This window comes from Petromyzon marinus, chromosome 27 (assembly GCF_048934315.1).
Source record: "Petromyzon marinus isolate PM22_M1 ecotype Great Lakes invasive population chromosome 27, UKy_Petmar_22M1.pri1.0, whole genome shotgun sequence".
Taxonomy (NCBI): domain Eukaryota; kingdom Metazoa; phylum Chordata; class Hyperoartia; order Petromyzontiformes; family Petromyzontidae; genus Petromyzon; species Petromyzon marinus.
In genome coordinates, this window is record NC_133693.1 from 3,413,631 (window position 1) to 3,439,327 (window position 25,697).

The window sequence follows — 25,697 nt, forward strand, 5'->3', positions numbered from 1 at the left end:
CCTTTGCGTTGGACTTAGAATCCAGAGGTTTCTGGTTTGATTAGTTCAATCTCCCGGCGTGGCAGTTGAAACAATACGAAAGAAGCTGTTGAAACAATGTGGAGGGATTCTAAAATCCAACCCCACCCCTCCACCGGCCTCTGTCCACGAAGCATCTGAAATGGGTTCCACCACAGTTAGTTGATCGCAGGTCGTGTGTGGCGGGGTAACACGTGGCGTGTGTGGCGGGGTAACACGTGGCGTGTGTGGCGGGGTAACACGTGGCGTGTGTGGCGGGGTAACACGTGGCGTGTGTGGCGGGGTAACACGTGGCGTGTGTGGCGGGGTAACACGTGGCGTGTGTGGCGGGGTAACACGTGGCGATTCCCACCTCTTCCAAGAAATTTGGCCAGCGTAGAAGAGTAGGCCAAGGTTTAACCTCTTGGGAGGCTATTCCACCAGCGGTGGAGTAAGCCTGCAGTTGCAACGGCTGCACTCTTTACCTTTGTTATGAATCGGTCTCACCGTGCAACGGCACTTCGGGGAGGCCCCTTGGGTGCACGCTGAGTCGGCATATTTTTCGAGCTGCTTGCTACGTGTGGAAGTGTCGGGTCGTGGGAGGCCGAGGGCTCCTCTGCAGCTTGGAGAAAACTGAGAGGGCCGACGGGGCCCAGAGGTGATGGCCGTGGCAGACTTGGCCGGTCGCCCGCGAGTGTAATTAAAATACTGAAGCCATGTGGAAGAATTCCGCATTGCATCTCGCGATTCATGGGGGCCAGGATTTTAAGCCGAAGCGAGAGAAGAAAAAAAAGCTATTGGAATTTAGAAAGCGCTGCCCTCTCGCTGTTCGTGTGGCGATAGCTTTAAATCAATGATGGTAGATATTTTGTTTGGCGATGATGATGATGACAGGGATCTTGATGCAATGCCAAACAAATACTTTATCTTCATCGTCATCCCTTTCATTATCATCAACCCTGTTGTCATCATCGTGATGATCATCATCCTTTAAATACGTTATACTCATTATAGACTACATTGTAATAAGACTCTTAGAATCGTTTTAACATGACAGTAATAATTACGTTGTCATAGTAATAATCATCATCCCTGCAATTATCAATGTTATGATGCCTATAATCATTGCCACCATCCACATCATCATCATTACTATATCAATCATCATTATAATTATCCTCATCATCTCTATATTCATAATTATCGTCACATCATCATCATCCCTGTATTGCATCCAGAGTCGCAACTGTCCATCATAGTTTTTGCCATCTCATGCCAGCGCAGATTTATGAGCAGAGTTTGCCAACAAGTCAGGAAGTGGTGGCAGTGTGTTTTTTCCCCTGTAGAAAATAGGGAGTTGGGAGAAAATGGGATCAAAGCTGTGAGTTGTGGGCAGCATCTTTTGATGCACTTGGGAGGACAATCAGAGGTAGTGTTGCATTTACATGTGGGCAGATCCTTGGTCTCCTTTTACATATTCAGCAGGAGCTGTCCACGGTACCGCTTGCAAGAAGTCTCCCACCGCTTAGTGCATTGTCGCTGTAGATTATCTGAGCACTGTTCAGAATATATTGGGAAAAGACTATATGGGTTGTACAGGAGACACGACGAAGGAGAGGATCTGAGCACTGGGAATTTTACTGTTCGAAAGCCACTGGTGAACACTGAAGAGATATTGTACAACATATTTTTTGTAACTTGACCATAAGAATATAGAAGTGGTGGGGGGGGGAGACGGGGGCCGGGGGAGTGCTGATCCTCAGCAGGTGGGATTGGGGAAAGCCGCACTCCCCTCAAACCCCCTCCCTTGCTGATGCTACGAGGTTGGAGCACTGTCTGAGCGTGCTGCTGCGAGGACCGCACTGACACCCACTCCTCTTCCGTGCGTGCTCGGTGACGCCCAGTGGAAGAGGGAGCAGGCTGCTGGTGGACGTGGTGAACCTCGCCCAATCCCAGGTGGAGGTCAGCCTTGATGCTGTCACCTGGAATCTGCTCCCTGAGAAAGGACCCAGCAGGTGAGTGCCCAAGCACCGCGTGCTTGGGCAGCGCACACACACTCTCACCAGGGGAGTACACGTTGTACCATATCACAATGTGAACCACGTGTTCTTCAGCATGACGTCCAACGTTTCACTCCACGTGCTGGGAACGTCTTCAGGAAACGAATTGAGCCACTCACTTTCTCACTTTCGCTCGTGGTGATGCGATGCGATGTCACGTGAGCCAATGACATGCAACACCACATGAATCAAATTTGAATTATCACTCGCATGAGTCCATGTATATAGTGTAAACATACAAATTGGTTTTAATGTCGGCATCATTATACCATGAATAAGTAATTATGATGATGCTACAATTTGGATTTAAATATTGATGTAGAAGCTGAAAATGGCCAAGCACTTTAAAAGCCATCCTCTAATTCTCACTTCTCAGCCACACTCGTCGTTGCTCTGTAGAATCGTTCTCAATCATCTAGAAGATTTAACGGGATGCTTTTTACAGCTATGGAAACATGAATTAATGTTTACCGCGAGTATCCATGCTGAAACTTCTTATGATAAACTCATAAAACATACAGTTCTATGATGCGAATTAAGCTGGACTATCTGATTCGTATAAATAATCACTACACCAACCATCCGACTTTCGGTTCCGTAGTTCGACTCATCAGATAGAAGAAAAATAGTTGCGGAAAAAAAGAGTCTCAAATCTGTTCCCACACGTTGCCGCTGGACGGGAGGTGATGGGCGCAGGACTTGAGCGACGCCGCCGCCGTCAGGCTGGGCATGGCTTGTATGGGGGTTTCGTGCCTTCGGGTAGAGAGTATGTGAGTGTCAGCCACCGTTGTTAGAGTGGCCCAAGTAATCGAGTAGGAAAATGTAGCCGATTACAATCCTGACTCAATGAATCGACTCAACGGACTCATCGTCCCATCGCTAATTATTGGGAAACTTGAGGGAGCTGTGTGATAGTTGTGTGGCTGCCCGCTTCCTAACATTTCCCACTCATTTTGTTTCTCAATGACACACTTTTTATTGACTCGGCTAGTTGGTGTAATGTAATTAAGCACTGCCTGCTGGTGTGTGTCATTTGTATGTAAGTCCCTTGATAATAAGGAGCATGACGAAATCGACTATTGTTCGTCATAATTTGCGTTTTCCCAAACGATAGGAAAAGATTATTTCACTAATGAGTACACGATTAATCGGGTCTCCTCTTCAGTCGCCTGCTGATTTGTATTTCACGTGTACTTTGTTATATGATACTCGGAGAGAAATGTATTCCTCAAAAAACAACTTCAGCTATGATTGACACTACTCATGAGTAAATATAGACATTTTAATTGCTTTTAATGTTGGGATAATTTCAAAGAAAAGGTAAGCTTTTGAACATCAAAGGCTGGGGTAGCTAGCGGAGGCGCCGTGCTCTGCCTACCGCACCGTGAATCCGGCGACCTGAGTTCGATTCCCGACGCGACCAACAGCTCGCATCAGTGGCGATTGACATCCGGGGTTTGACTTGAGCTGGGTCTATTTGGCCCAGATGCCATTGCGCTGAGGGCTAAGGAAGGATTACTGGATAATGCGTATTTAGTTTGTTGTGCTTCCTCCCGCACCTCCGATTAGCACGGTGGCTACTTACGGTGCGAAAGAAGTTCAATGTACGTACATGCGTTTAATGGCTGGCGCCCAAGCAAAGTTATTTGGAAGTTTCCTTGGGCCCTCAGTAAGGAAAAGCCTCCCAAACCTGTCGCAGCTTTGTGGCGTGACCTTGTTTAAAGGGGTGCTATGAAGTAAAGGGCCATTGCAAGAAATTTCGTGAATTTTGTATTGTTTCCCTTTAAGGCCCCCAGTGTTATTGACAAATGTGGTGAGGTTATAAACATATATATCAATGGCAGGGAGGGTTATATGAAACTCAGGTGGGGGGTGGGGGGGGGGCACGACGCAGTCAAAGTTCAAACAAACTTCCAATAAAATCGTATGTGCGCGCCTTTCGCTGTTTGCCGATCGACTGAACTGAAGCGGACACGCACGGACTAAAATGGCGAACTTCGAAGGAGAAAACCGCCACCGGTGTCAAATTTCTGTACCAACATTCGACTTTAACAATTCTAAAGGGCGGCACTGAGCCCTTCATACCGAAAGGCCTCGGGGCCCTCCCCTCTGTCATCGATCTCCCCTGGTGCTACGGCGCTGCCCAACACCAATCCCCACCACCACCACCACTCCCCCAACCAGCACCACCACCACCACTCCCCCAACCAGCACCACCACCACCACCAGCACCACTCCCCCAACCAGCACCACCACCACCACTCCCCCACCACCACCACCAGCACCACTCCCCCAACCAGCACCACCAGCACCACCACCACCACCCCCCCAACCAGCACCACCACCACCACCCCCCCAACCAGCACCACGCAGTGTCCACTAACTCACGGGCATCTCTCGCAGACCCCTCGGGTCGATTCGTCGCCCCCCACCCCACCCCCACCGCGCGCCTCGAGGTGTTCGTGGGCATCTCCGTCGGCGTGGGAGCGGGGAGAAAGAGGCTGGCTGGCATTGACGGCGCTTCGTGTTTGAGATGCGAAAGCCTCCTAAGCCTTTAAACGCGAGAGGAGCGCCTGGAGAGCAGCGCTGTCAATGTGCGAGCAGGAGCTGTGTCGGTTGGGGGGGGGGGGGGGGGGCGTGGCGTGCTGCCAAGAGCGGGGTTGCACCTTTGATGTGGCGAAACAAATTATTCCTTAGAAAATAATTCGCGGAGGCCCATTCGGCAATTTCTCTGAGTGGTGGCGGCGCTGCGGCGCACTTTTTGCGATTGCTCTATTGTGTGGGGGGGGGGGAGGAATCGTTCTCGAATAAGCGTGCCGCACGCATAAGAGAAACACGTTACCCGAATTGCAGCCGGTTCATTATTAAAATTCCGTCCTTCGCTGAGCTCCTGGCCAATCTTACACTCTTTTGAAACGCTTCTGCTGGCTGCTTCATTATTTCGATACGTGTGGCTTGCAGCCAGTGTGAGTCGTCATGGCTAGCGGTCCATCAAATTTATAAGCATAAGATAAGATGAGATATTTTTTTTTGGCAAACAGCGTGCCAGTTCAACCTCGATGCAGATAAAATGGTAATGTTTTGAAGCAAACATTTGAAAAGTAAATGTTTGTATTAAATTAGCCGTGAGGTTTTTTTTGCTTCCAACTATATAATCTCACGTTGGTGTATGTTACAATATAGACCGGATTACAAATAGATATTGAATGAGGTTATAGGACAGTTTCATGTCACTGCAAATCTGATAACCGGAGCAATATCTGAACGATTCCTGAACAATCTCCCCCACGCTTCACAAACCCACACTGTAGAACTTGGTGAAGTATGGTCATGTAACGCCCATGAGCCCACACACTGCGTGGATTGATGGGGGGGGTGGGGGGGGTGGTGGCATTTGACAAGAAGCAGAATCACAAAAGGCAAAACAAATTGGCTTATTTTACAGTATTAGTTTTTTTTCAATTTCACTTTATGTCATTGCTGTGACTCGGCACAGGCCGAGAGGTGGTGTCGAGACTTCAGACCATGTGCGAAGCGTTGCCAGTCAATTTTAGAGGTGCCAGGAAAAATTCTGCATTGAAATAATTCCTAAATTTTGCCATGTTCAATGTGGCAACAACATCTCTTAGGTATAATCCACCCTCGCGCCGTTCAACTTTTTCACTTATTTTTTCACTCGGTTCCCCCGCGTTAATTTTGCCCCCCCACCCTCCCCCGCACGATCAAGTTCCATCTCTCGGCAAAGTAAAACGACGGGCAGAGGAGGGGTAGAGACGGGGAACGTGCCTCGCTCACGAGATGATATATAAACTGAGTCACACTTTCAACCAGTGTGACGGCAATACAGCAATTCTACCACGTGATATCGGAGCCACCCTGGCTTAGCGGTAGAGCTCGAGAGAGAGCCCCTCTTGGCCTATTCTTCAGCCTGTCCACCTTCTGGGAAGTCAACAGTTGTCCTATGGATAGACTCGCCCCTGCCATAGAAATGTGGATTTTCCACCGCTGGCTTAGGGCAGTAAAGAGGGGCTGAGCACCGCCTCAATGTTGAGTTGAGCAGGAATTCACTTGGAGTTCATATTTATAACCCTCCACGCCCTGATATAGACCGGCATATTAAGTTGTCATGTTGCGCCCAAGCTTTTAATGCGCCGACTATTATCGTTTAAGCTCACCGGTAAGTTCGAGAACAATTATCAACCCGAACTTTAGCAAATTAGATACGTTGCATTGGCAGTGCTAGACATACGGTGGTGATCGATGTGGCCTAACCCAAAAATGTAAAATCATAGGTGCTAAGTTAATGAAGCCCATTTCTCCTTGCTCGGATGATGCGAGCAAGTTGCATCGGTAACAATACTGCAGGGACAAGCTTCCACAGAGCTTGCCTTGCCTTGCAACATGCAAACTAAAAATGTACGAAATACGCGAAGCAAAATTAATTAGCCAATAAAGTAAATGAATGCAATGCGAGGAGCAGAATGGAATCCGAGGTGTTTTTTTATTATTGTTATTAGAATAGAGATTATATTCTTCTGAACGTCATTGTTTACGTGATTAACGGGCACATTTGCATGATCCTCCATCCTCCCAAATGCGCATTTAGAGTAAGGAAACGTCCAAAGTGTCGCGGCGTCTTCGATAACCCACGTTCATTTTCGCGGTATGCCTCCGACGCGCCTCGCATTCTTGCGCTCGAGCCTGGGACCGCTCGTAGGCTCGCGTGCTCAGGGGGCTGCGTGTCTCGACACGAAGTGGAAGCCGTGGGACAGGGCTGAGAGCATTGGCGGCATTAGGCCGGGTGAGCCAAGGGCGGGGGGAGTGGGCAGCCAGGATCGGTTTGGACGTCACTCGCTCTCAGTCACCGCCGATGTTAGCCAAGGCAGGGAACTGAACTCGGCGTGCTGTGCTCATCGCGGAGCTTGCTGGCCACGGCGCCACCACTTCACAGCACAGTCTCGGTACATCTGTGAAGTTTTACTCCGAGTTACGTCAGAAGCTCCGAGCAGCACAATGGTGCAAAAGTTGCACCGATATATAGCGGAGCATTAATAATTAAGTGGCGATGTTTGTCCCGGGATGAAAGGAGAGAGGGGGTGGGCGTCTCTTCGGCGCGAGACACGACGGAGAAACAGCGTGTTTCGCTGTTCCAAGACCCGGTGTGTTTGTTTCAAAATCCCTCGTGTCCCTGGCAGGGAAGGCCGGCCGGTAAGCCTGAGTTTCCCTAAAGCCATAGCGAAGCGCTCTAACCGGAGGGGCGCGGAGTGCGCACGCGAAGGTGATGACAAAAGAAGAAAACATCAAAGAGGTCGCGGTAGCAGAGCGATTTGGAGGTCAGAGCGCCGCTCTGGCAGTACTGATATCCCGAGTTCGAATCCGAGTATCAATAGCCAAGGTTGTCAAGTGTAGTGAGTTGATGGTCTCAGCCCGGTCACCAATTACTGCACGCAAAAAAAAACATGTTATATTACATTTCAATCGTTCTTAATTTGGTTAAATTGCAGCTCTGACAATGACGTGTCGGTTTGATTGGCATGCGCCGAGCATCGCTCCGTGCAGCAGGGCGGGTAGGAAAGTGCTGCCCCCCTTCTCGTGTGGTGCAGAGGTTCCACACAACAACGATGGAGCAAAATGCATCAACTGCTGCTGCTGCTGCTGCTTCTGCCCATCCAACTCCACGACACCGTTGCAGTTCGTAGGCTCACAGGCAACGCCGTCGGATTTCTAAAGAAGCTAGTCCCCAATTTACAACATTTGCTACCGTTTAAAAAAAAAGTCGCTTGTTGATGCAACACGGCGTAGAGAAGAAGTCCACCGGACTGGGAGATGTAAGGCAATCTGCTGATGGCGACTGTCGGTGTCTGTGTCTGGCGGTGTCGATTTGTGCGATAAGGGTAACAGAGAAGTGTCCCTGAGACCGCTCGAGGAATTTGCTCTGGGAGATTTGGAACCACCGTGACTGGCACTGCCCTAGATACATTCTTAAGAGTCCACAGCTGCACGGAGAATGTGCTACGAATGACTGTGGGCCTTTCAGTTTTGGGATTTTTGGATCATTTACATGCATTACGTCACATTGTGTGTGACTTTGGGGCTCGCAAGTGAAGTCACTGGGCACCACGTGAACACAAGTGATGTCATATGAGTGACATCACTTCCCTTTTTGGAAATAATTGTAATATGCTTTTTTTGTTCTCGGATTTTTTTCTAAATGTAGTATTTAGACATTATTTACAGATGTTTTCAGATTAACACGGGAATAGGGGGAGCACCTGCCTGGAATGCACGTGCATGGAAATGGACCCGGCCCTGGGGTAAAGTCACATTTGGGTGGTACTCCAGTCCGTCTCTCTACATATAATTTTTTTTATAATTATTTCTCATATGATAAAGCAGGATTTGTTGAAGCAAGCAACGTCTACGCCGGTTTTGACCTTCTGGGCCTCATCAGTAGAGCCAGGCTCGTTAAACAAATGCTGATGACTTACCAGATGTTATTGGCAAGAGCACTCCGAATAGGTGTCTGCGTGCATTTTGGTACAGGTTGCTTTACAGTCTGATGATCTTACACTGCATTGGCTGACCTGAAAAAAGGGAGAAAACGTGTAGGATTTGCGTAAAGGTATCGCTCATTATGATTGTGCATGTTTGTTTACATCCCTTAGTCCAGTGGTTCTTCTTAACCTGCTGGGGTGCACATTGCACCCACTGGGGGTGCGAGATGCCCTTTCTGGGGGTGCGAGACACGGCCAGATTTTTTTAGAAGGTAAATCATCGAAACACAAATTAAGCAACGGGCACGTGAGTACAACTACTTTGTTTAATCAAACCCTCTATGTATTTTGTGACATTCTAAATTGTTAACGATTGAGAACCAAAGGGATGCAAGGCTGCAGGGTAAGAACCACTGATGCAAAGCAACATCTATGATTTTACAATGAGGTAGTTGGGCCAGACCTTTGCGTCAGGAGTAGCGGAGTGGTGAATCATCGCCGTGATGACGCCCCCCCCCCTCTTATTTTGTGAATCGGGCATTGAGTCATTGTGCGTTCCACGGTCTGACCCCAGTGTTGACCGCGGTGGGAGATGGCAGCCTTCACACGGCCCACTCTTGTTCGGTGAGAAAGCACGATTAATGCCATCATCAACCCGGCAACCGGACGTCAATCAACGATTTCCCAGTCTCTGGCGCAACAACGCAAAAGCCACAGCATGCTCATAGACTCGGCACGTGGTTTTTGGTGGGTTAGAGGGCAGGGCGTTACTAGTGACATCGCCCAGTGGCGGCCGGCGGTAACGCGGCCCAGCGGTAGCGCGTTGGCCGCTTGTTGCAGAGGTTAACGGTTCGTTTCCAGCAGCTGCCCTGGTCAATACTTCGGGTGTATAAGCCAAAAATAAAATACGCGCCCGTCTGCTTCACAGTAGGTGTCACGGATCCCCATGACTTTATTCGCAAGAGTAGGCCATCATGTACTGGCACGTCACGGTTAAACATTGACAAATTACACCATGTATTACTCAATTGTGGTTATAAAAAGTATCCATGATCGTTGTCATCCCACTCAGTGTGGCTTTCCTGGGCAAAGAATCAAAACAATAATAATGTGTCAGGAAAATAATGAAGTACGTAAAACGACACAGCGGGGGCAAGGCACTGTGGCATTAATTTACGTCACATTCCCTCGCATTTCTCTTCCCCAGGGTTTGCATCGATCTGGAAAAGATTTTCGGAAGATGCGGCTCCGGGCGGGAGCAGGCGGAGGAAGCTGCCACCGAGGGAAGGGTCACTCCTGACCAGTGGACAAGCCCTGCGCCGCAGGAGCTCGAGCCGCCCCAGCTGAGAGACCTGCTCAGGATTCACTGGCGTTCCGTATCCTTCACATTTCCATGTGCAGTATATATAGAGTCTGTTCTCCTATAAGGCGGTGGTAGCTCCGTTCCTGAACAACACCGCGTTATGGGGAAAAAAATCGCGTTGTAATAAATAATGTAGGGTAAAGCACAGTGCGCAATAACGCATGAGATATGCGTATGCAGGCTGAACAAAGACTGAGACGCGTGGGTAGCATCTAGAAGCATCCAGCAGCATCCCACCTTGTGCGATGCCACACCGAAGCAGCCGTACAACCGTTTATTCCTACTCGGGCGACATAGTTCCGTTCACTCAATCGCGTTATGTCCAATGCGCATCCGCGTTCTAAAAAATGCGTTCCCTTAATACTTTCATGGCGTTATATCCAATTTGCGTTATGAAAACAACACGCGGCGTTCTAGGCGAACAGCCTGTACAGTATAACGCTTCTTCTTTGGTTCTTTCGGTAAAGTCACGTAGAATGAGAATAAAATAATAAAATAAAACAATAAAATTCTCACGACGTTTCGGCCGCAACACAAGTGGCCGAAGCGTCGTGAGAATTTTATTGTTTTATTTTATTATTTTATTCTCATTCTACGTGACTTTACCGAAAGAACCAAAGAAGATGAATCCTTGCAGTCACGAAAGCTTTACATCGAAAATTATAACGCTTGGTAGTTTTTCGCAGTTGTTGCTGTGTAGATCTCCCCCACTTGTTTTATGATTGTAACCGCGTGCTGTTCGGCACGATGTCCGACGTTTCGCTACCACGCTGCTGCTGGGAGCTTGTTCGGGAATTGAATTCAAAGAAGAAGCTCTCCCCCACCCCGTGGAGTTCAACGTTGGACACCGCGCCGAAGAACATGACGCATCGCCACCTCGAAATGCATCGGGGAGGCTTTGATCAGAGAGGCTGTAATAGATTGCAATATAATGCTGCACAGGTTGATCAAGAGGTTTGCCCAAACTTAGGAGACACAAACCAGAGAGAGAGAGAGAGAAATAATTTGCAAATTGCTGCCAGTCAGCCTTCATACCGCGAATTACATTTTTCTGAACACTAAACGAACGCTTGAAAGCGTTACGGAATCTCTGCATATGCGAACATCTGAAGCCGGTCCTGGGCCTCTCCTAGGTCTACTCGGACTAAAAACGAGTACCTGGTGCGGTGTGTAAACATTAGGCGGCTGGACCTGGTGTTGGCCATCCCCTCTACCCCCCTGTCCCATATCGTGCTCGCCTTCATAGGTGCTTGCTAACAGAATTTGCCCCTAAAGCCTGTCGCAAACTAGATGGGAGGGGCGGTGCGGGGGATCTTTGTCTTTTACGAGTGTACAGAAGCCCAAGTGTTACGGACACAACGCCACTAAAACCGAGTTGGTTCTGTAAAGTGAATTGTTCCGTTTGGGGAAAACATTGCCATATGGATAACCGATACATATGTTGGGGGGGGGGGGGTGACCTTATTATTTTATATGGACGTTAACCGCACACAGCATTGTTTACTTGCACTGATTACATAAATTGTTTACTTGGCATCATCAGCCGCTCCGCTCCGTTAGCTCGCAGCGCAGGGACGTTCCCCACCCCGCCCTGTCCGCATGCGCGCGGGAAGCAATTCGCGCGACGCGAGATGGGCTCGCGGCTCGCACGAACGCTTCGGGGTTTTTTTTATCTTCCTCCCCGCGCCACGCGTTTGTGTTGTTTTTTTTATTTTGCGGTGAGGACGAGGGCGCCGTGCTATTTGTCGTTCGTAATTTTGTTGACTTGCCCATCGGTCGGCCGTTTCGCGTTCGTTTCGGGGAGGAAGATCAGTCCTGGCTCGCGGCAAAGGCATACTGGGAGCCCGAATATTAAATATCCCCCATGTGACAGCAGTGTCTGGTGTTGACTTGGTAAATTGCTGCAAGGACGTTCATGTGTGGAAGCAAATCTGCCTATTAACAAACGGCATTTTAAGATTCATCACTGAGATTTTGTTGTACGGGCACACTTTTTGTTCACTCTCGGAGAGAGAAAGGAGGGGGAGTTATTCGGAGGTGCAGGAAACCACAATCGGATAGACATCCAGAACTGGCACCAGCAATTTCCCAAGCTCTGTGGTCCTCTATTTATTTGTTTTTTTTTAAGTGGGGGGGGGGGGGGCGGGGAATGGCCCGAAGTGGTTCACAACTTAATTGTTTGAAATGTCGGTTGGTGGCTTTATCGCAGAAATAGGGCGAGTGCAGTGCCCAGAGTGCATCGGGGAGGTGGGGGGGATAGCTCCGGAACAGAAAGGCCGATATGACTAATGGAGCATTTGCCCTTAAGGGAAGCACGGGGTGCAGCAGCGCTGCCAGTGCACAGCGAGGAGGGTAACTACACACACCAGAGTTTGGTAGCTCGCTGCACACATGACGTCACTTAATGGCCAGCAGCTTCAACGTGCAATGGGGTGGGGGGGGGGGGGGGGTCGGCGGGGGCGGGGGGAGGAATTAAATGACCGAGGACACAAGCGAAATTCGTGGAATGTTTGGGCCAGGACAGTCTCTCTCCCTGCTAGGTCTGCCAAAGTGGGCTCATCTCACGGGAGAACAACCTTGTGCACGTGAACAGGGACGGGGGTTCCGATTAGAGCTGGGAATCATTAGTCGGCAAAGCCGATTGTACAGAAATTGTAATCGACTGCTCTTTCGTGGTCCATTAACTCGAGGGCGCCTTTCAAAATCGGCGGCCGTCCCCACATCCCGCCTCCTGAAGGTGGGAACCCACCTCCCTTAAAAGCAATGCCCAGAGCGACACGGGTGATTATGCCAGTGACGTCGCCTAGCCCCTCCCATCACATTTTCGTTCAGAGTCACGCGAGGGAACAGAGTTAAAAACGTTTATATAAATATAATATATAAATATATATCCGTGGTGTTACTGCCTGACGGTGCAGAGGGTTCATTTAACAGCGGCTACGAGCGTTGGCTGCTGCTACAGCGGCGGCGGCTTGATCGATGTTTGTGCCGTAACTCCCGGCTCGTTGGGGAGGGCAGAGAGCGGCAGAGAGAGAGAGTGTGTCCCATACGAAACGTGCAAGAGAGATCGTTTATAATCGATATTCCTTGCAACCCCCCCCCCCCCCCCTGCACGTTTGCTTAACCGTTTTGGCTTAGTCTGGTCGCTTCACTGGGGCTCATTACCCACAGTCAAATACAATCAAATGTGCGGTTGGCATTCGTGCCCTTCGAACCAGCGCAAGGCTCCAGGCTATCACAACAGGCGCTGTTTCATGGGCGAGTGCAGCTTAAAGTGCGCGGCGAATTTGCCCACGGAAACTCGGTCACGGCACGAGCCACGTGCGTCGCCATTGTGCGACGTTCACGACGTCGATGACGACAATGACACAATCATCGCCATCATCAGCCATGGTCAAATCCCCTGTTGGATGGAGGCCCCCCTCCCCAAGCTGCTGCCTCCCTCTCACGATTTTTCTGATGCAATGATTCACCTCAAGCACCTGCACAGGAAGCCGATTTCGTTACCCCATCTCCTAGGGGAGGCTTACTCCCGGATGTCTTACGCTCCTTGACTGCCACGAGGTCATTGCTCCCCCAATGTTTCTCTCGCTAATACGCTGAGGGTAGAGTTCCACACGGTAGGAGCCACAAACGCTGAAGCACGCGTGCCCAAAGTCTTCCAACAGCCCCCTTGCTGAATGCTCAGCCCCCCTCTTTCTAAAGTCTCATTTATCAAGAGTGTACACAAATGTTAACGCCAGTGGCAATTAAGCGACGGCAGTCGAATCCTTTCCTCATATGCACACCGGGGACGAGAGCCAGAGCGCAAAAGACTTAGCCAGATCGTGTCGTCACACGTCCTGTTTCGCGTTTAACCTTTGTTTAACGTTCGTTCCACATTGACTGTGTCGTGTCCCCCCACCCACCCTGCCCCCCTAAACCTTGTAGTTATGCCCCCCACTTTGAGCTACGAGGTCACGCTGCTGCAGAGTCGCCCTTAACTGCTGCAGTGTTCCCCACCGACGGTGGGCCGCCACGGCTCGCTCGCTCCGGCTGCGCCGCTCTGCCCAGCCCTACTGGCGCACCTACGCAGCACGCCGCTCAGCTGGGGTGAGTGGCATTCCGTGCGGAGCAGCGCTGCCCACGGGAATGGCTGCTCTGTCTCTGTCTGTCTCTGTCCCTTTGCGCTGCCCACGGGAATGTCTGCTCTGTCTCTGTCTCTCTCTGTCTCTGTCCGGTGCCCACGCATCCCTGTGTGTAGCGAGTGGGTGTACCGTGCCGCGGCGGCGAGATGTTAACTACCTCGCCTGGTGTACAGGAGGTCATGGGTTAAATCCCAACCCTGACGCCTGTATATTTAGAGTTTGCATCTGCTCCCTGTGGTCGCGTGGATTGTTTTCCGGGTCCTCCGGTTTTTCCCTCCACATTTAGAATCAGCACGCGTTTAGAGCATTTGGCTGCTATAAATTTTAGATTTGAAGCTTTCGTGACTGCAAGGATCCATACTCTTTGGTTCTATTCGGTAAAGTCACGTAGGTAAAAAATAAAACAAAAATCACGACGTTTCGGCCACAACACAAGCGGCCTTCATCAGGTGAAGGGACCAGACTGTCTCGAGGACAGCGCTGGAGTGAACACAGCTAAGCTCAGACCGCGACCTTTAAGCTGTGTGAGAAGAATCAAGGTGCCTTGACAAAGCAATTATCATAAAAAAAAATTGCATTTAATTGGCGGACTTAGCATGATGAAAGGTGAACATGTGCAGGTCGGCGAGGGGGGGGGGAGGTGTGAAAGGGAAGAAAAGTGGAAGCACGAAAGTTTGGGGTACCACTACTTGAAAAAATATACTGTACCATTGAAAATTAGTTTAATGTTTGGTTCGATTTAGAACATCTTTCCAATGGTTGCTTAATTTGAAACCATCTTCTCGGTTGAAATTGTGTCTGTGTTTGTAAATCTGAATTGCCTCGTGAACAAATCTCCGATAAAAACCCGTGGGTTTGCAAAGAACCTTGGTATCGGAGAAACTTATATCGTGATCACCCCACAACGTTGTAACAGTGATCAGCTACGGCAGAAGATTTCGTTCTGGTGTCACGTCACAAGATGACAAATCGGTTTTTGAACCCTCACAGAGCAGCTCAACCGTTCACGGTCACGTGACAATCAAACTTGATATCAATCATTCTCAAAGTTGGATTATCGCCAAATGAAGTGCGGAACCAACTTTTACATGATGGCAGTTTTGTATGTTGCACTTATGTTGGGCTTCTTTAGTACCATACGTAGCCAACTGTGAGACCATAAACTAGCTACGCTTGAGAAGCCAGTGCCTGGATTCAAACCCAGGGTCTCGCTGGTGCCAGCTCAGCACGATAGCCTCTGAGCTCCCTGGCCGCCTCGTTTTTTTGGTTTAAATCGGGGTTGGTGCACGAGTAAGAAAAACGGGAAGACATTGAACTATGGCATTTTGGCCAGTGCTGCCTCGTTCAAGCAAAATTGTTGATTTTAAAAAAGAAAACTCCAACAGAATAATTGTTGATGCTACTGCCTTGGCAGTGGCGCACAAACAACAAATAGTCGTAAATAATCCATAATTATGGATTATTTAATACATTATTTTTTTCGGTTAGATCGCGTAAATATAAATGTGTCGTTAAACCCGCCACCACCCGACACAGCCAACTAGTAAGGGTTGTCACGTCAACAGAACATGCCAATGCGTTACTAGTACAGTACGTCGGTGTGTTGGAGAGCAAATACACAACATTTACAATCTGAGTACGACGTTTCGCAAGTAATTACAACTAGCTTCATCAGGCGACAGCCAGATTTGTGGAGAAATCCTCCTGTTTCGTTCCTTAAATAGAAGGAACCTATATTATGGATATTGGTCGTGAAAGCCTACGTCTTAAACATTCGTAAATAACACTGCAAGGGCCGTTGCCCGAAACGTCGCCCATTGTGTTTTTTTTCTTTTAAGACCACGTTGATGACGACAAATGTGTTAGTGTTTTTTTTTAACACTTATGATGGCGGGGGGGGGGGGGGGTCACAATTATTCATTACAATTCACAGCGATTTACAATACCAATATTGTGAAACTCTCTGTCAGCTTACCCTCGGCCACGTGCCACGTCGGGTGCCCTTTAAAAAAAAACGGTCTCTTAATTGGATGAAGCAGCTCGGAGCGGCGTTGCTTTGTTACGCTAAATGGCTGGGCCTCCGATCGGGCCCCGTTCGCGCGACGCAGTACTGAACACATCAAACGACGAGACTTGGTGTAGCCGGCTGTACTTAATCCGCTGCGTGCGCTCGTAGCGATGGCTTTGGCAAGCACCACGGATGGGATCTCTTTATGCCAATGCTAATTTTCACTGTTGTCGGTTTTTCTTCTCCATTTTCGGTACAACTTCAAGCGGCCTTTCGTACGGCGTGACCCAAGACGATGATTATTGCTCTTTGGTTTTTTTCGGTAAAGTCACGTATAAATAAGAAATAATAAAATAACATAATAACGTACGACGTTTCGGTTGCAACACAAGCAGCCATCATCAGGTACAGAAGAGCTAAATTTACGAGAGAGAGGAAACACATAACCCCAGATGTATATACAGACACCCAAGTAGGGGGGAACTAACACAGATACAGCAGGGGACACAGAGAGAGAAGCATACCAAACAAACAGGGTTTAGCAAAATTTGGAAACCATATAAAGCAACACAGACGGTCGGTCAAAACACAATTAACGCATACTTTGGTTGATTACGCTATTTCATAGTTTGTTAAATTGCAAGTTAAGTATGAAATTTAAAATACAGACCATGCACACACACATAGACATCCAAGTAGAGCGAACTAGCACAGACACGTACACAGTGAAGTCGCCTTAAATAGGCAGAGAAGGTGAGGCTGAGAGACAATGGGACAAATTAGCATGAGGTATGCATGGAGCAAAGGGAGCGCGGCAGCACCCACCCGGAAACACCAAGGCCCACACACAGGCAGAGACAGCACAGAGACACAAATCCAAGCCAAGACACAAAGGCAGATACATAAGCAGAGACAACATAAAGACACAAACCTCATACCTCTCCGTAGAGGTGGTTCAGACTTGATTCGAAGCTTTCGTGACTGCAGGAATTACTCTTTGGTTTTTTTCGGTGAAGTCACGTATAAATGAGAAATAATAAAATAACATAATAACGTACCAAAGAGTAATTCCTGCAGTCACGAAAGCTTCGAATCAACGATGATTATTGTTTTGTTGCCATTCGTATAACCTTTATTTCAATGCCAATCAATTAATTGCGTGACCAATCCCTGGGAAAGCCTCTTGTGTAGTGATAATGAAAGTGCTACTCTCAGTCGCCGTCTTGCATGCAAAGTTAGCGCTGACGAAATGTTATGCGTCACCAAGACGGTAAAAAAATGTTTTCCAAGCATCGCATTTGGCGTTTAGCTGAGAGTTGTGCCTGCCATATTGAGATTTAGCGATCAATATGAACCGCATTAATACATTCCAATGATTCACCCCAGGAAAATCTTTCTGAGACTCAAGACTTTTTGTTCTGCTTGCAGGAGGGTCCTTCATTGGGGTGTTTGGCCGGTTCCACGTATAAGCATTTAGAACGTGGTAGGAATATTGAAGGCCACAAGCTAAAGTTGTTTGCAATCACAGGTGAAGTGTCTATCGCGCGCGCACACACACACACTGCGTCCTGTGTGTAGACTGGAAGAGATGGGAATGCTCCGCTTTGGCACTCACAGCCGCTCCCAGGTGTACTCCGCGTTCCCTGCGAAATGTGCTCACCACGTGGCATGTACTGTGTGTGCTGTACGTGCTGTGTCTTGTCTTGCACTGTGTGTGTGTGCTGCATTGTGCTGCTGTAGTGTGCATGCCGTGCGCACTCTGCTGTGTATTCTGTGCTGCGTGTGTGCCGTCTGTACTGTTGTGTGCTCTGTGTTCCGTGTCCTGTGTCTGCTGCGTAGTTGCATCATACCCAACGCATCTCAAGTTGATGGTGTTTGAGGGAAGCCGGTGCTTATTGCACGCCGTCGTGTGTAATTTGTGAACAATGCCAATTGCTTGCGCGCCTTTGTGAATCTCATCTTTATGCATCTAGCCCGAGGGCCTTTTGTCGTTTAAAGGGTTTTTTTTTTGCAACTGTGACAGTAATTACTAATTAGTGTTCTAAAGGGAGGCGAAGGCACATGTGTTTGCTTCACGCCCACTGGCACATACACGGATGAACACAAGGCTGTAAATACATGGGTGGGGGGGAGGATAAAACTAGTTTTCCATGCTGGTTTAACTGATGGAGATTGGGCCGGAAAAGCGAATCACATTTTCCACGAGCGTAGATTAGAAACAAGTTGTTTGGATTCTAAAGTGTTTGTTTTTCCAGATGACAGTGATAACGATCACCCCGCCTTGCTGCTGGTTTGCATGGCCTAGCTAATGGGAGGGGTCACATCGAAGAGGAAGAAAAACATTGTCAGAGCAAAAAATGTGTCACAAGTTGCTGCTCAGGTACGTCTGCTGATAGGCGATTTATTGATGGATTATAACAAAAAAACTCAACGCATTCATCAATAACACTGTGGCCTTAAAAAGAAAAGTACTTAAAAGGGACGTTTCGGCCTTCTCGCCCTTCTTCATTGCACGTATATAGAGAGAGAGAATCCAGAGATGGAGGGTGGATAATAGAGCTGGAGATGGCACTTGACACCATGGGGCCTGATGAGAATTATTTTACTTTTTACGTTTTGCTTTTTGCGCTCGAGTCACTCACGGGGTGCATAGTGCAGTACGCTAAGCAACAACGCGAAAGCGTGCGGATTCATATCTCCTCTCTAACTAAATGTGACCGCATTTCAAGACGCTGTACAGAAACGCGGGGGTTATTTCATCATAGGCAGAGGAGAAAAGTAAAGTCTTGAGCCTGAGGGGCAGAGAGTCGACAGCACGGATATCTGGGGGGGGGGGGGGGGGAATGTCAGACAATACGGACAGCAGAGGAGAATGAGCGACCTCCCACCGAACGAGAGTTTGACTTACGTCATAGACAACAGAAAGCCTTGGATGCTGGAGCGGAGAGTACGTGGAGGGGGTTTGTAGGGTAAGATGAGAGAGGTTGGAGAGCGAGTGGAAGGAAGTGCGTGGAGGGAAGTAGAGTGAGATGAGACAAGAGAGGTAGGAGAGTGCATAGAGGGGAGTAGAGTGAGCTGAGAGAGGAGGGGTTGGCAGAGTCAAGTCCATGGAAGATCTTGGAGACGGGGTGAGTGTCATCTGTAAATTGATCTGCGATTGGATTGGGAGAGTTGTAGTGATGTGATCTCCTTTACGGGTACGGGTGATGAATCTGGCAGCATCTAGAACAGTGGTTCTTAACCTTGTTGGAGGTACCGAACCCCACCAGTTTCATATGCGCATTCACCGAACCCCTCTTTAGTGAAAAATAAAATGTGATTTTTTTCAAATTCAAGACGTAGATATGTTTTTTACTGGTACACAAAATGAGCCGTGCATGAACAAAGAATAAAACCAACACAATGCATAAACTCACAACAAATTACATACCTGGAAATCAATGTGACTTCTGCTGTTGCCTTTGAGAGATCAATTCAGATATGCGTGGCTTCACCTTGGCAAGTGCCACTCTCATGTCATTTCCACAGCAAAGTCTGTTCCTTTTCTTCGTTTTTATGTCCAGCATCCTCGAAAAGGATTGCTCACAAAGATATGTTGTAACAAATGGTATAAAAAAAAATCCAGGGCTTTCTTAGCAATAACTGGATACTTGTTCATTTGTCGACACAAAAACGTTGAGAGCGTTGTTGTTCTGAAGAGTTGCTGTTGAACCTGGCTCTGCTGAATTTCAATGATTTCGTCGAGGAATTCATCATTGACATCTGCTGTTTCAACAGCAAACGTGAACGGCTGTCTCACCCATGCTGGATATGACTCTCTTGTAGGGAAATATCCGTCGAGAGACTTTGCAAGCTCATCTAAGTGCGTGGCAATTGTTTGCTTCAGTTCCGTGGATACAGAAACATCTCCGATTCCAGACACATCTTCGATCTTACTTGCACAGTCGTCCAGAAGCGGGAAGTTTGCGAAGTTATTGTTCTCTGTTCGTCGTTTCCATAACGGTAGCTTTTTTTGAAAAGCCTTCAGGTGTTCTTCCGCTTCCATGATATTGACTCCACCACCCTGCATCTGCTGATTGAGATGATTGAGAGCTGCGAATATATCAGCCATGTACGCTAAAATGAGAATGAACTCAGGATTTTTGAAGCAATCTGCATGGAAGTGTTGGTGCTCTTGCAAAAACAGGGCTAATTCCACACGCATGGCAAAAACACGATTCAGCACCTGTCCCCGGGATAACCACCGAATATTAGAATGGAGCAGAAGTACCTCAAATTCAGAGCCCATTTCTTTACACAGCTCACTGAAGATGCGGTGCCTCAGAGCACTTTTTCGCACATAGTTCACACATTCCACCATAGTTTTTAATACTTCTGCCATTTTTGGAGGTAAGGTTTTTGTTGCCAACGCATGCCTGTGCAGAATACAATGCGTCACAATGATGTGTGGTGCATCGGCCTTTACTAGCGCACCAAAACCAGACTTTCTTCCCAGCATGACTGGAGCTCCGTCCGTACAAACTGCAGAAACCATATCCCATGAAAGATTGTTGTCTCTGAAGAAGTCATCCACAAGCTTCTTCACATCGGCTGCCTTCGTTGTTGTTGTAAGAGGCTTACAAAATAAAAAGTCTTCTTTTATCATGTCGTCTTTCACATAGCGTACAAAAACAGCAAGCTGGCTTAGATCAGAAACGTCTGTGGTTTCGTCGAGTTGAAGGCTGAATTTTGCCGGGCTTGAAATCAGATCCGTGACTACTTGAGCCAAGATGTCTTTACTCATGTCTTCTATTCTGTCACTGATGGTGTCATTTGAAAGGGGAATTTGGGATAATTTACCTTCGGCCGCTGTTCCGAGTATCAGATTCGCCATCTTTAATGCAGCTGGTTTCACAAGTGTTTCACCAATGGTGTGTGGCTTGTCCTGCTTTGCGATCAGGTAAGCAACTTCGTACGATGCTCTCAGGATCGGTTTGTTAACAGGTACAAATCCAAGAGCAGGCAGAGTGGCCCTTTCATCGAATCTGGCTCTCTTCACCCTGAATTCAGCAAGTGTTGTGTTCTTGTATTCCCCGTCTCCATGCAGCTTCAAGAAGTGTTCCTTTAGTTTTGCCGGTGCAAGACTAGAGTTGCTCAACTTGGCGTTGCAAATCATGCAGATAGGACGCTCGCTCCCATCACGTTCCGTGATACATGAGAATCCATGTTGTACATATTCGTCCGACCACTTTCTTCTTTTGCCCGACATAGTTAGTATGGATAAAATATTAAAGAAATCACACGACGTACGACAACAACAGTCACACGTTGACTACTGAGTACGCACTAAATTCCCCGCAGCGCTGATTGGCCAAGCAGTGTAGCATGATCATCTGCAGCCAGTGATGGCCAAGCGGGCCGTGTGTGTCATCACAAATTTACACAATAATTCAAGTGTGTCCGGACCTCCGTGGCGGGGGCTCTGCCGAACCCCTGAGATCGACTCACCGAACCCCTGGGGTTCGATCGAACCCAGGTTAAGAACCACTGATCTAGAACCTTCTGGTATTTGTGGGTGAGGGATGTGAGGAGGAGGCCGTAGACAATCAAGTTACAGTATTGGAATCGGGACGTGGTGAAGGTACGGATGTGAGCTGCGGCGGCAATTGGGTGTTGTTAAAAATGTCACTTGTGGGAAAATGTCACCTTCTTTTTAACACGGCGATGCACCGGTGTCAATCTTCAATGCGCTATAATTTTGTGCGTGTCAACTTTCATTATCTTGAGTTGCGTGGAGGAAAACAAAAAGTTGCGGCGGGGGAAGAATTAAACAATTTTATTTGTTATTCAGACTGCACACCAGCATTCTCTCATTATCGCACGGACATGCTCGCCAGGCCGTGAATTTTGTGTCTTTGTCGGGGGCGGTTCAGCAGCCTCCAGCCTCGGAGACGCCGGTGAACAACCGGCACGGAGAAATTCAGCCTTTGGGGGATTTGTGGGATACGCGGCGAGCGGATGAACAGCAACAACAAGCGCCGTGCCATTATTTAATTTCATGCCTCCCCTGTGCTTTGGCAGGGGAGGGCACTGTAGGGGTTACTGAGTGCACGTTTGCCAATGTTTCTGTAAAATTCTGTGGATTTGCTTTGCTCTGCTGGGGGTAAGGGGGGGGGGGGGTGCTGCGGTGGTCGTGGTGAGAATTGTTGGGGGGGGGGGGGGGCGGGTGAGGTTGAGGGATGCTCGCACTGAGTTTGCAGTTTTCCGGCTGCAAAAACAAAAACGCATCGCGCTTGTCCAGATAAAGGAAGATTCAGCACCCTTGCTTGCCGCGCGGATGATTCATCGTTGATTAAAAATAACTTATTGTTTGCAGCCTGGTCACTCACTCCCCGAGATGAGAGATGTGTCTCTCTCCTGCCAGTTTGGACAGAGATCATTTACAACCGTGTGCTTAATGTGTCGGGTGGAGCAATCGTGCAGTGATTTCGACGACTGCACTGTGCCCATGAGCCCGGCAACCCGAGTTGAGTTCCCAGTTGTGACCAACGTCAACGCTAGTGACATCAGAACTGGCGCTGCCCTCCTCCTCGGTTCGCCAACACACACACGCGCTGACCAGCGTGGTGCTGTATGGCCAGAACACACAAAAAAAACCCCATGACTGAAACTGCATTGGGCAGGGGCGGGGGGAGGAATTCATCCAGCAGTGGATCGACAAATGACCCTTAATGCTACATTTGAACCATTTTCTCTTGGGCTTGAAAGTTCGGCGTCGAAACACGAGCAGCAGTGCTCAAGTGCTTTGTGCTGATCGTAGGGGAAACGGTTTACTGCACCGAGATTTATCGAACACCGCGCTCCTTCTCAAAGTGGCCGCGTTCACGAAAACCCAGCGCTGTGCGTGCGAGAGAGAGAGAGAGGGAGCTCCCGCATTGCCTCGCGCTAAGGTGCGGGGGGGGGGGAATGAAGGCTAACCAAATGAGGCGAGAGTTAGTAAGAAATGAATAGACAATAACATAAGGACGATTTTGTTGTTGTTTGACAAACAACGTATGAACCATTCTCAGTGCGGGAACACGTTACAATCGAACTCGGGTCGCCTGGACTGTTAGCGCAGCACGGTCACCGCTGTAACACCACTCACTGCTTCCCCCTCCCATGACTCACTTCGCAAGCCCACATTGTTTATTTTAAGCCGACTTCCAGATGGGGAGGTGCAGGCCTCGTCGGGGTGGCTGTAACTTCTCAACAATTACCGCAGACTTCTAAAAAGGAAGGCCCGGGCCGGCACTGGTGAGGAGCGAGCCGAGTGGGCGCGATGCACCGGCGAAATTGAGCCCCACGTCCGTCGCCCTGTGAGTGACGGGCTCGCATTCGCGGGATGTGCGCAGCAGCAGCAGCAGCGTCGCACGACAGGAGTAGTAATTACGGTGCCGCGCTCTTCCGCGTCACCTAATGAGCTGCTTGTGTCCCTCCCCGCCCTCCCCACCTTGCTATATAAAGCGTCATTATTTAATTCCCGAGTGACACCGCTAATAATGGAATCTTTTTTTGGGGGGGGGCCCAAAAAATTCTTCATCCCAGGCCTCATATCCACGTGGCCGTGCTTCCCAGTTCCCATGCCCCCCCCCCAACCCTTTTCTCAATCAGCTGCGGTGACACCGAGCGAGTCTTCTCCCATCGGGGCAACGCGACTCACCCTCGCGTGTGGTATATGGGTGGAGTAGGGGGTGTTGTCTGCAACCTGTGATTCTCCGCAGCGCTGCATCGATTTTTTTGGAAGGAGTCCGTGGCCGGATCCACGCTGAGAGCTCGCGGGCCATGGGCCGTTGTCTTTTTTATTTCGGTCTTCCACGCGGCTGCCGCTGGTGCAAGCGTGGTGAGATATCGGCGCCATGAACTCTCAACGTCTCATTTCCTATCCTCCTTCATCGTCATACGACTGATGTTGATGCAGAGAGCACCTACGATTAGCACGGCCGGCTACGTGCGGTGCGAATGAAGTTTAACATCCGTACATACAGAGCACCAATTGTAGATTATGCGGGGTGCTGGTGGCGATGGGTGACCCATTATAAAACAAGAAATATATAAGGCACATAATGTATATTAGGCTGCATAGAAATGCAATACTTTTCATTTACCCATGGAGAACGCCAAACGGCACGCTGTGAGCACGAGGGCTGTGGTGAGCGTTGCGCGCGTCTCACGTTGGTTGATCCTCGTGATGCCTCTACTCACGGGACGCTAATGGGTTGTGATAGCACAGCACAGAGGGGTCTTTATGTTTATTCTATAGGCCCCAGAGAGGATGCAGCACTGATGCGCCATTCGTGGCTGAGACAACTGGCTCGCCCACGGATAATAATAATAATAAAGAGCACGGACGCTCCCAGAGACCACTTTGCGTTTTCTCTCCGACGTGTTTTTTGGGGTTGCGCCGCTACGTGTCGTTGGGCGCAACGTCCGACGTTTCGCTGCCGCGTTGTTGCTGGGAGCTCCTTCGGGGAACTGAATCGAACGAAGAATCACGCTGAACAACTCCGATTAGCACGGTTGGCTATGTACGGTGGGAAAGAAGTTCAACACACGTTGCAACACAACCAAAAAACAGAAATCTGGCAGCTGCCCTGTTACCCCCCCCCCCCCCCCCGCCCTTTAAGTGCTGTTAGCCAGCACCCATCAGGGCTCTTGCAAAATCAGCAACTTATTCGTGTTCTTGTTGATTTCATTTCAAAGTAACCCCTTCGTTTCATTAAAAGTCAAGCCTGCGGCGTCGCATACTGCGCTGGATTTTGTCGTGTGGCGGATGCGTGCAAAGAGCCACTCTGATCTGAGGCCACTCGGAGCGACGCTCGCGCCCGCGTCCAGTGTTGGCCGCGGTTGCAAGGTTAAACTGCGCGGGGGGTGGGCGGGATGGCTTCAAGGTGTCATGTCCATTACAGAAGGGAAGCCTGCTGTGAATTCACGTTGTGCCTTTCCGCTTGACTAACTGCGGCCGCAGTGCCGGGGACTCTGGTAAAGCGAGGGTGGGGGTCACCTCTGCCCAGGCGCGGTTTTATCGCAAAGTAAGCAAACGGGCCCAGCGGTAGAGCGAGGGTGCCTGTGAGTTCAAATCCTGATTGGGAGGTTGACTCAGCAGATCATCCATATCTGGGATCGATAAAATGAGTACTACTTTGTGGGAGAGGTCAAAAGTGGTTATCCTATTTTTATTTTTTATTTGACCAGATGAGGCCCACTGAGCTATGTAGCTCTTATTCAGAAGCGACCTGGCTATCACAAATGATAGCTTAACGTAGTGGCTTATCACGTGGACATTTATGATACACAAATGCTCGAAACGAACATTTCTAAATATGGCGGGGAAAAAACCGGTGGACCACAGGGAGAGGCACATGCAAACTCTAGGTATACGGGCATCAGGGTTGGGATTGAACCCACGACCTCCTGCACACCAGGCGATGTATTTAACATCTGGCCACCGTGGCATCTATGGATATACTGTCCCCCGCCATAGGAATGCAGAACTTCTTTCACCACCGGCTCAAGGCTATACTTGAGAAATGAGCACCGCCTCAATCCTCGTTTCAGTATGGAACTACTTTGTTGTTGTAAACATAATAAAGAAGGCAATTGCAAAGCACAGGGCTACCTGTGGCCACA

At 49.0% G+C, this 25,697-nt stretch overlaps 1 protein-coding gene across 1 annotated transcript in view; it reads left to right on the forward strand.

The window, feature by feature from the left end:
- LOC116946628 (trafficking protein particle complex subunit 9-like) overlaps positions 1-25,697 on the forward strand; it is a 108,885-nt gene that overhangs the window by 56,650 nt on the left and 26,538 nt on the right. The window contains exons 18-20 of the mRNA XM_076070017.1: positions 1,902-2,012; positions 9,759-9,927; positions 13,907-14,006. Of these exons, the coding sequence (XP_075926132.1) occupies positions 1,902-2,012; positions 9,759-9,927; positions 13,907-14,006 (380 nt within the window). The remainder of the gene's footprint in view (positions 1-1,901; positions 2,013-9,758; positions 9,928-13,906; positions 14,007-25,697) is intronic.